The sequence below is a fragment of the Pocillopora damicornis genome, chromosome 9 (assembly GCF_964200805.1).
Source record: "Pocillopora damicornis chromosome 9, jaPocDami1.2, whole genome shotgun sequence".
Taxonomy (NCBI): domain Eukaryota; kingdom Metazoa; phylum Cnidaria; class Anthozoa; order Scleractinia; family Pocilloporidae; genus Pocillopora; species Pocillopora damicornis.
In genome coordinates this window covers 6,222,653-6,234,301 of record NC_142678.1, presented here as the reverse complement: position 1 = coordinate 6,234,301, position 11,649 = coordinate 6,222,653, and the positions used below count along the sequence as shown (strand labels likewise).

Below are 11,649 nucleotides of genomic sequence, written 5' to 3'. Positions count from 1 at the left end.
CGAATATTCTTTTTGATGCAAACTCCCGGACTAGAAAATTTATCTGAATCATTATCATGCAGGTAAGAGGTAAGAGGAATCAAGAAATATCCGAGTCACCATCTCTTGGTAAAAGTTGTGTATCGGTGAATGCCAGGATATCGCTTTTTCAGTGATTTACATCGTGTCTAACACAGCTTTGTTTTCTAAGAGAACGTATGTTGAGAAGACATAACTGTACAACTGAATTAGCAGTCACTTTTTCATTCACCGATATTTCTTTTTCTCGGTTAACACATGTACTCCTTAATTTGTCATAATCCTGATACACTTTAGGATCTGCCTTGACATAGTTCTTGTTGATTTCTCCGAGAATGATGTGAAGCCCTTGAAGTGAAGTCGATCAACTCAATGCAACGTACACTTGTATATGCCACTGTTTGTTTTTGTGTAATTCTGTCAAGATAAATTTTAACCACAGTTTCCATTTGGCCATTAAATAATTCTATCTGCAATATCGATGTTTGTAGTAAGCATTACTTTGGCACCTTCTTTAATCTTAACTTCAAAATCAAGTCCACAAGTTACTGATATCCCCTCTTAACAATACTCTTCTGTTTAGTAACATTAAATTTTTATAGGTACTAGTCAGAGGTTCTCAGTACAACTATTCTAGATTTTTGTTGTTGTACTCACAGGACAATTTTCTGCCCAGATGTGAAGAGCATCAGATGGGTAATTACACCAAAAGTGTAATCTAGCCTTTGAAGTAGTTCAAGCAGTGTGATGCTAGAAATCATCGAAATTTCATGTATTATAGTAAGCTTCATTTCAGACAGAGAAACACTTATCTGCGTCTTCTTTTGATCACACATCGGAAGAAGTTTATTGCCTGTTTCTTTTGGAATAACTAAAGCAGTATTAACTGTTGTTCCACCAATGTTTATGACAGAAACTCCTGTTAGCGCCATCAACAGAACTGTTGGCAGATTAGCATTGCCTCTTGCATGTCTAGATGTCTAGGCTGCTGTGTGATATATTGTCTTTATCAAATGACCTTTGCCGGATCCAGGACCCCTGGTGATACAAAGATACATTGGGTCTTTGTTTTCAGGGTTTTGAGTAAGCATATATTTTATCTTGTTCCTGCACCAAAAAAGGACAGTATCATATGCAATACACCGTTTGTTGTTTAATGACCTCACAGATTCTCGAAGCAAGTCCTACGAAATTTCCTCTGGTTGAATACGGGATGAGATTGTTAGAACAGTTGATGCACGATCAGAGATATATTTTGAGGCAAGATGTGACAGTAATTGTTCATTAAATAATTCACCATCACTTTCACTATTGTCTTGCATATCCACTTGTAACTGGTCATTTTCTTGGTCTAAAGAATAAAAAAGAACGCCATATGGTTATCTTCACTGTTTCTTAAAGCTTCTAGTACTTTTGAGACAGTCTCTGCATCAGGTTCAAATAGTCCTCTATTTAGTGTAACAACAGACTGAGCTTCAGCCTTCTTTTTCCTACATTTCATAACTTTATTGGTTTTGAGTAGTTTCATTTTGGGAGGTAAGTAGCTTGTGACACCAGAATCTGTGCTTAGCCGGTAATTGAACATGTAATTCTGTGGCATCTTCTGTTAGTATTTCTGGTTGTGCATCATTTATGCAGTCAGTCTTGTATACTTGGTAACTGTCAGTATTCCTGGTTGTGCATCATTTATGCAGTCAGTCTTGTATACTTGGTAATAGAATGCAGCAAATTCAACCAAGTACAAGTTATCAACAGCAGCAATTGTATTGGGTTGGATAACGTAGCGTTCTATCATATTTGATTTATGTATGTCTGCGCTATCATCATGTAACTCGTTAAGTTCTGGCTTACTCTTTGCAACTCTAACTCTCTTCTCTGGGAAATCAGTGAACACACAAACTGTTCTTGGGAAAACGTTCCTTAACCAAAGCTCTGGCATACATCTGTATACACATTCTTGTGAACCAGCTTCACTACCTGAAAGAAAAACTGCTCCTATTTTCTTCAAGCCATCTCTAATGTTCAAATTTGAGGCTTAAACTTCCTTTGCTGCATTCACAATAGTCTCTGAACATTCAAGTCCATCCCCTGTGAAGTAGGAGCAAACAAAGGTTACACCTTTGTAATGATTAAAAACAGGCTGCAGGTCAACATTGCTTCGAAAACCTTTGATCCCAGCGACAAAATAGTTATATATAAAACAACTATCAGCCCAGGACGATGCCACAAACCAGGTGAGTATTCTAAGCTGTTTTACCATGGCTACAACTCTACACACGAACGTTTTCCAGTAGGGAGGTGTACCTGGTATCTGCCTTAGAAACAAATAAGCCTGGTCTTGACGTAAAAGATTTTATAAACTTTGCACACTGGACCTTAAATTTGATGCAGTAAGAGACAGTCCATGAACTTTTGTGACAGCTATATTAATACTATCGGATTCTTTTATGAACTGTGCAAAGAACAAATACTCAGCATTCATTGCAAATCTGTTACTGTAATTTGACAAACAGGCATTGAAGTATCTTGTTGGTGATAAGCAAACTGCTCTCTCCACCATATACCTAAATCTACCTTTTGGGAATATAACTGGAAAAGGCCAGATCTTTTTTCAGTCATTAATGAAACTGGATGTTTAGTTTCATCTGGTGCAATATTGAAAACGTCATTTGCATCTGAATGCAATGTCTGAAGATAACAAGGTTAAATAAGACTGCAAGCAAGTTTCTGTAGTGGGTGCTCAAAATTAATTTGAAGGATCCTCTCTCTCTTCTTCATTTTCATCATCAGTTGTTCTCTGTTCACTATTTCTATCACTAATTGGACACACTTCACTATCCTTTTGTGAGCTAATTTACAGATGCAGTTCAGAAAGACGTTCATGAATATTTGTAGCATTCACTTTTATGCAATTATACAAAGGGTTATTAATATTCGGCTAATTCAGAGCATTGAGCACAATGTCAGGGTGTACAGCTTGAAAATAAACAAGACTTGTAACGAAAGTTTTCTTTTCAGCTTTAGCATAACCATTCCTGACCTTTCAGGGGTCTTGGCAAAACATTGCAAGTTTAATCGTAGTCTACTGGAACATTTCAGATTGCCCCTAGTATTTTACGTTGTTGACCTTAGAGCATGAGAACAACTTTTTTCAAACACAATGGGCTGTGCCATGAGAATCTGTTCAAATTTTTCCAGACATCCTAGTTGTAAGGGAATTTTATCAACGTATAACTTACAAACAGAGTTACATGTTTACATGTTTACATGTTTACATGTATGACTCTTTAACAGCGTTTACAACATTCACGAGGTTCGGAGCTTCAATGCCGGGCTTACCAACTAGTGCAGATCCCAAATCCGCTAAAACAAAGATTTCCTGCTTTGACTCCAAGTGATTGGCTTTTAAGTTGGCGGAGATTACTCCAGCGACTTTGAGCTTGTACCCATCAGGCCCTGTCGATTTCCTCTTAGTATTTTAAATGTAGCATTCAGCCTAAGAACGATGAGGTCAGGAGCAGCTGAGAGATCAGCTCCAGCGTCGAGTTTAAATTCAACGCTATTGCCGTTAATAGAGACATTTGTTTTCCAAGGATCTATGTGTAGACTATCATTTTTGTCCGAACTAAGGGCACTGTTCTTTTTACATTTTCGGCAATAGGCATCTTTGGCAGGACACTGGGTTCTTTTGTGAGCTGGACTTAAACTACATCGTTGGCAGACATCATTGTTTACATCGCTTTGGATGAGCACTTTGTACCGAGTGCTTGTAGGTTTTCCCTTGAGGATTCTGTGATGTCCTTAGAGACTTCTGAGGTTTGGACTTGTGAACTCCGTCCACTTCGGCTGGTTGACTTGCGTCATCTTGTCCTCTAACTATAGATTGTTGGCTTCTAACTGATTCGCTCTGTCGTACCCTTTTAATGGCTTTTTCCAAGGTAAGGTCTGCATCCAACTGGAACTTTTCTGAAAGCTTTTGGTCAGCTAGATCCACCACAATACGGTCACGGATCATTTCGTCGTGTAACAAACCAAATTGACAATGTTCGGTAAGGCCATATAAGTCAGTGATAAAGAAATCAACCGGCTCACCGTTTTCTTGCTTAAGTCGGTGAAATTTTTCACGTTCAAAGATAATATTACTTCGCTTTACAAAATAGCCGTCAAACTTGTCTTTTGCTACGTCATATTTCTTTGAATTGTCGGTTGTAAGGCCAAATGTCATCAGTATATCATCACTTTTGCTTCCCATAGAATATAGGAGCGTATTTAATTGGCTCTCCTCATCTCATCTCGTAAACCGCTTTCTTTGATTTTTGGCATTCAGAATACTAAAATGTTAGATTTCATAAGGCATCATATCTCAGTGCGAATAAACTGAGATATCAGATTTGAGGGTCAAACAACATTTTCTAGAAAAGAAAATGACGGTGGGCTACCTTAAACTTTTAGAGTCATTGCTCTAAATAATTCATAGCCGACGTTATGTGACTTAGCTGACCTTTTAAAGTATAGAAAAGAGAATTCTTGGAAAATACCGTGTAAATTCAGATCTTTCGCGATTTTGCGAAGGTTTAAGTATTGTTGAGCTCGTTGAACACAGTTTTATGCGCAATCTCATAATCTCGAACATCATCGCCAATTACATATAGGAAAACAAGCTTTTCTTCGTCATATAAATAAAGGGGTAAGTTTCTAAAGAAACTGTGGTGCTGCGTCGGTGGGAGAGTATAGCAGGTAATTTAGTGTTAACAACTGGGTTGAAAACGTAAATTAGCCATCGTAAAGGGTAAAAAAGCTGACGTTTCGAGCGTTCGAACCTTTACGGTGGCTAATTTACGTTTTCCACCCAGTTGTTAACACTAAATTACCTGCTTTTCTTATTCATAGTGTGCGATTTATTTGCGACCTACACGAGGTGTTATTAAAATTATATTTCAGTTAAAATTTCTCGTCAATACCATGGTTTTTGTTTAAAGGAAAGTTAAAAAAAAAAGTAATATGAAATGATAGGAAAAACTGTTTCGAGCTGTTTTCTTAGCAGCTCTAAGTCAATTTTGGACACAAAAATTGGCCATCTTTTCTCAGTCGGAACAATGTTATGCTAAGCTAGAACAACTTTTTAGTCCAACAGTTATTTACAAATTAAAAATGATAAGCAATGATGTACCACAGCTTTTGAAGATGCATGACGAACAGAGGGTACTTGTACGGAGAAAGTATGCCGTGAAGCAAGATTGTAAATTATACTACCCCACCGTCGGGGCTCAGTGATGTTGTAGCCACCGAAAGATCGATTTAATGGCCGCCACAATGGGCTTTGTGTTTCAAATTTTTTGGTCTGAAATGTATCTAAAGCCGTACAGCCTACACTAAGCAATGGGTCTCGCTGATACTGTCACCATCGACAGATTCATATCATCGCTGCCACAACAGGGTTTGTGTTTAAAATTGCTTGGGTTGAAATGTATCCCAATGCCATACAGCTCACAATAGGCAATAGGTTTCCTTTGTGAACATACATCGATGCGATACTTCCTGCTGTGAGATAAGCTAGGAAATATTTTTCTATTGATGAGGCCCGTAACTTGAACGCCGCGTCGACTGCTGTCTGAAATAGGCTCACAATGGAGATGTTGACGCCGCTTTTCGTTAGGAACTTCGAAAGCAAGTATCGAATCTTTTTCCTCCGTCTGCCGTGTAAAAACTTCGAAAGATGTGATAACTTAGACATGTAAACTCTAAAAGATACATATTAATTTTACTCCCCTAAGAACAAACTCCTACCAACCGGCGCAAAGAGATCGTCTGTAAAGAATACACGGTCGAAAACACGTGAAATGGCGAAACATACTTCATTTCCAGTTGAAGCCAATGGCATCATGCCATATAAGTTGCACCTCCCAAGGGATCATGTTGAAGCCAATGAAATTGTACAACATAGCAAAATTCCGATGTATATACCATTTCTTACACCATGGAACGACCGAATTTTAAACCAGGCTTTCCTCAGGAATAAAAGTTTAATTACACGCACTACACGTAGCAAAATCTCGCTGATAGTGTTTTTGTTTGTTTGTTTGTTTTTTTGTAGGGCACCTCATGGCATAACGGTGTGGTGGAAGCCAGCGAGTTCATATTGAATGGCTGGGGAAAGTACTGTAGTTGGGGCAGAGGCAGCCAGGGCCGCTCTTGAGGCATCAGCGTCAATCACTGGAGGGGCCCTCTCAGTCTCATTGAAAATTGACAGCCCCATTGTGGCAGGAGTTGCTTTGGCAGCGGGTGCGGCGGTGACGTTGGGTGCATTTTATTTACGTTACAGGTGGAAAACAGAAAATGCGATTAGAAATAGCCTAGAAAGAATGAATGCGATTGGAGCAGCTGATCCTGAGGTCATAAATATTGAAGAAGGTTCCATCATTGTGAAACTCCGTTGCCATACTCCGCAGAGTGTACTACAATTTGTGAAGGACTTTAAGGGGAAGAAAGTGAAGCGTCGATTGGAAGAAGAGCTAAAAAAAATTGGATTTGACAAAGAGTTAGAAGTAACTATCGTAAATGGCCAAGAGGTATTCCAGAGAGAACAAGAACTAAGGTAAAAAGCGAAATCAATTCTTTGTAGATAGTTTAATGAAACTTTTTCATAGGATTTCTAAAAATCCAATTTTACATTTGACAATACAATCTTTCTCTGAATATTTCTACTCAGAAACACGAAACATCACAATGAGCTCAAATTTCAACTTTTAATAATTTTCTGCAGGTCTTTACTTGAACCTCAAGAAGACGTAAAAGTAACTTTTGAGGAAGTTAGCCTAGGTGAGTATCAAAGCGGGAAGTCTTCAAATAAACATAGGTTCCACGAGGAACCGCAGGGTCTTGACCAAAATCCCAAACCAATGCATTCCTCTAGTATTTGATACACTCAAGTTGCCCCACTCAACGATTATCGCTCTGAAAGCTACCAAAGTATAATATTATTTGTATTAAATTTAAGAATGTTGACGATAGCATACTCTGTGCGTTAGCATCGAGAGGGGCTCAAGAGAGGGAATTCGTAAAGGATCGATATAATAATAATAATAATAATAATAATAACTTTATTTAAGTGTCAGTGTATTTAGCAAAGCAGTGTATTTAGATATAACCTAAACTGATACCACAAAAAAATTGCGAGGAAACCGAGGGCGAATCATGCTACACCATACAAGCTATACAAGTAGGCGTGATTCAGCTTCCAAAGCTATTGATAACACCTTTAACGGATAGGCAGATCTCGTAATCGTGTATCAGTGCAATCGAACAACATAATACATGATTTAGCTACATTAAGAAGGCCTATCAAAATGTCTACTTAATGACAAAATTCAGCACTTTGATCAAATTTAATTGAAATATAGAGTGTCTCAGGGTTCTCTTTTAAGAGCACTGTTTTGCTTTCTACATCGTAATTGACCAATCGTAATTGTTGGACATCAGAGGAATCCGCCAGGGTTACAGGGTGAATTTTTGAGCGACAATATTTCCTAGAGAGGTATATGACGTGTATGAGTTTGTGGTATAATACTATAGTGACAATTTTGGACAGTAAAAAGCAAGATCACTTCTCAATTGAACGAAGCCTCAAACTAAGGAGCACTTAGCCGAATGCAGTACGATAAGATTCCAATTCAGTTGAAATGCTATATATTTTCAGCTTACCTCGGAACTAAAGGTCTCTAACAACTATTTAATATGAATTACTTCCTTTTAAGACTATTTAAACTTTCTTTAACGTGCAATACTTCGAATGGAAACAAACTGTGCTTGGTAACTTAAGTCCCTCCGGCTCATGAAAACGGAAGATTGATACTAACCCCCCTCCCCCTCTTTTGTATTTTTATCCTTTTATGGATAGCCTCCATCATTTTATGAGTATCTTTTCTATGTGTGATACGCGCTCAGGAATTTGAAATCGATGTGGTGACTACGTTGACTTCGTAAACGTGCATTTATTTTTGGCTTGCTTAGGAACTATATTTCTAAAAACTTTCTGATCGTTAGTTGTTTTGATTTTGAACTATTTAAACTTTGGTTTTGAATTGTAGTTTACATGAAATTACATGAAATAAGGATGATCAGCAGTTTTACATTCAAATGTTACTGAATCAACTGATGTGCTTAGTGACTCAAGTCCTCCAGGCTTTTAAAAAGTGAGAGGTGAAAGTGACTAACCCTACCCCTCTCTGTCTTTGCATGCATGGCCTCCTTGTGATTCGTACGGCGCTCACTAAATTAGAATGGATAACTTGGCTTTACAGACCCTGCTGACTACATTAGTTCCTTTTCTTTAAACCTTGCCGGTCTGCATTTGTTCTAAGCGACAATTCAGCTCTCTTATATAGGAGTGTTCTCATCATCTCAGCCCGGGTCTGGATGAATCTTCATGTCGTAATCTCTCATTTTTTTCCTTGCAAACATGTCAGATTTTGAGAGGGTGTGGAAGTTACTTATCTGTGCTAATAAATCATAGAAATCTTCACTAACACAGTCTCTCAAGTAGCACACTACATTCTATATTATGTACAATCGGTATATATGTTTTTCAATTGGATACTAACAACTCATTTTTTTTTGTTAAAAGTGGAAGAGATGATTTTCTGGAGAAGGGTAAAGCGTAGCTCATAAAAGATGTTAAAACGACCATGAAAACTAACCTGCCCACAGCCATTTGTTCGACTGATCATTTTTACTGTGTGCACGGTTTTACCAAATTAAATATACAACTTTTTATGTTTCCTTTGAGGATTTACCGGAAACGTCTGAGGAGCGGTCAGTTCCATTAGTTCCATTGAGAACAAACTGGCTCAAAATCAAGTTTTCGGAGTTAAACTTCGGCAAAAAATTGTTAATTATCAGTCTCCTTTGTAATGGATCATGGAAATCTCTATTATCACACGGCCTTAAAAGCTGTGCGCTAAATTAAAAACAAAATTAGGGACGGTTGTATCTAGAAAGATAACGCAGTTAGCGTTTGTCAATCTTTTGGTAAAAGTCTCTGCATAGTTCTGTTATGGTTCATGTACGTTCACCAAGTTTGATTGTATAACTTGACTCTGGTGACTCTGCTGACTATTAATTCCTTCCCTATTACCATCCCTCATAAAATCAGCAGGAGCTTGAATGTATTTTCATACCTTATCGTAATTAATCATTTTTCTTTTTTTTTATTTTAGGGGAGATGAAGTGGCGAGAAGGTAATTTATTTGTTATCTATGATAATGAATCCTAATAACTTTCATTTTGACAGTGTTTCAATATTCACTCTATGAGCAAAACATTGGATATGTATATGTTTGACAATAGCAAATATACTCAATAATTCATTTTCTTTATTCTATTATAGTGCATTCTATGGACTTAAACTGGTTTAAGCATCGTATTATAAATTTAAAACAATGGCAACAACGCTCTCAAGTTTCATTGGATAGCTTGACTCTGGTGGCTCTGCTAACTATTAATTCCTTCCCTATTACCATCCCTCATAAAATCAGCGGGAGCTTGAATGTATTTTCATACCTTATCGTAATTAATCATTTTTTTTTTTATTTTAGGGGAGATGAAGTGGCGAGAAGGTAATTCATTTGTTATCTATGATAATGAATCCTAATAACTTTCATTTTAACAGTGTTTCAATATTCACTCTATGCGCTAAACATTGGATATGTATGTGTATTTGATACTAGCAATTATCCTCAATAATACATTGAGAAAGAACACGAATCCTACCGTACTTATAATGTACGTAACAGACAAGTTGATCCGTCAAATGAGAAATTCGACATTGGAACTGGACCTTAATTATGAGTTGCAATGCACTAAACATTGGATATATATATACGTTTGACAATAGCAAATATACTCAATAATTCATTTTCTTTATTCTATCATAGTGCATTCTATGGACTTAAACTGGTTTAAGCATCGTATTATAAATTTAAAACAATGGCAACAACGCTCTCAAGTTTCATTGGATAGCTTGACTCTGGTGGCTCTGCTGACTGTTAATTCCTTCCCTATTACCATACCTCATAAAATCAGCAGGAGCTTGAATGTATTTTCATACCTTATCGTAATTAATCATTTTTTTTTTTATTTTAGGGGAGATGAAGTGGCGAGAAGGTAATTTATTTGTTATCTATGATAATGAATCCTAGTAACTTTCATTTTGACAGTGTTTCAATATTCACTCTATGAGCAAAACATTGGATATGTATGTGTGTTTGATACTAGCAAATATACTCAATAATACATTGAGTTTCATTTTCTTTATTTTAAGTGTTCATTATTACTGATGCATTCCACGTATAATGTTTACGTAGGGTAATTTAAGAGTGTGTCCACGAGAGTACCGGGCAGTCGTGCTACATGCCATCTCACCGATTTCAGTGAAACTTTGCTAGTTTGAAGGGTCTACCCCAAAACTCAAAAAGACAAACTGATTTCTGTTTTGATTTTTTCCGGGGGGAGATAGCCCACCCTTCCCGGTTTTTCTTGGTTTTCACTAAGGAAATCGCTTCAAAATAGGAAAAATGTATGAATCCTTCACTGCGATGGTATTTAACCAATTACTCTGAGGGTTAGCAGACATATTATTACATTCTTAGTCAATATCCGACGGAAGTATCAGTCAATTCGATTGCCTGCTTGTCAATCAACAGAGGCAAATAAACGACTGTGTTTTCAGACTTTTCGATTCTTCCAAATATTTGATAACTTTGAGGTCAAATATCTCCCCTTGCCAGAAAGTTACAACACTGATCTAAATTCCCCTTCATAATCCATCACTTCATCTCTAAAAACCATTAAAAAAATCTTTGGGCACTACCGTATTTTTGTCTTGGATGCCTTTTAAAATCTGCGACTGTGACAAGCTTCTCTCAACTAGACTTGTCACGCAATTCTGGCTATAGGCCGTCACTTGATCACATGAACCTACATTCTTTAGCTCTTCATACAAGATGATTGATCCTATGTGATGATTTTAGCAAATCTCCAAAGTAATAAACGACATAAGAAAGGAACGCTAACGCAAATCGATTTTTCACCTACATGCACATCTCTAAACGTGAAATTTTCCATTCCTACGAAAAACTCGAAAGTTTTTCTCATTTTTTAGCTCTCTTGATCAATCATCTTGTATGAAGAGCTAAAAATGTAGGCTTATTTGGTTAAGTGACCGGCTAGAGCCAGAACTGCGTGACAGGTGTAGTTCAGAGAAATTTGTCACAGTCGCAGATTTTAAAAGGCATCCAAGACAAAAATATGGTAGTGCCCAAACATTTTTTTGATGGTTTGCAGAGATGAAATGACATACTATAAAGGGGAATTAAGATTAGTGTTGTAACTTTCTGAAAAATGGAAATATTTGACCTCAAAGTTGTCAAATATTTGGGTGAATCGAAAAGTCTAAAAACACAGTCGTTTATTTGCTTCTGTTGATTGACAAGCGGTCAATCAAATTTACTGATACTTGCATCATAGATTTACTAAGGATGTAATAATATGTGCGCAAATCTTTAGAGTAATTGGTTGAATACCATCGCAGTGAGAGCTTCATACATTTTACCTATTTTGAGGTGATTTTCTTGG

General features: G+C 37.1%; 1 protein-coding gene and 1 pseudogene across 3 annotated transcripts in view; one reads left to right on the top strand and one right to left on the bottom strand.

Annotated features, from left to right (window-relative positions):
• The window catches only part of LOC113676607 (uncharacterized), a 41,965-nt gene that overhangs the window by 7,426 nt on the left and 22,890 nt on the right, over window positions 1–11,649 (top strand). For 2 of the 3 annotated variants that reach the window (XM_089183252.1, XM_089183250.1), the window contains exons 2-6: window positions 6,113–6,613; window positions 6,782–6,837; window positions 9,234–9,254; window positions 9,612–9,632; window positions 10,159–10,179. In XM_089183252.1, coding sequence (XP_089039378.1) covers window positions 6,162–6,613; window positions 6,782–6,837; window positions 9,234–9,254; window positions 9,612–9,632; window positions 10,159–10,179 — 571 coding nt within the window. In that variant the 5' untranslated portion in view covers window positions 6,113–6,161. Of the gene's footprint in view, window positions 1–3,679; window positions 3,957–6,112; window positions 6,614–6,781; window positions 6,838–9,233; window positions 9,255–9,611; window positions 9,633–10,158; window positions 10,180–11,649 lie in introns of those variants that run through there. The other variant, XM_089183251.1, reaches the window with a different exon arrangement.
• LOC149039831 (uncharacterized) lies at window positions 999–2,459 on the bottom strand (annotated as a pseudogene).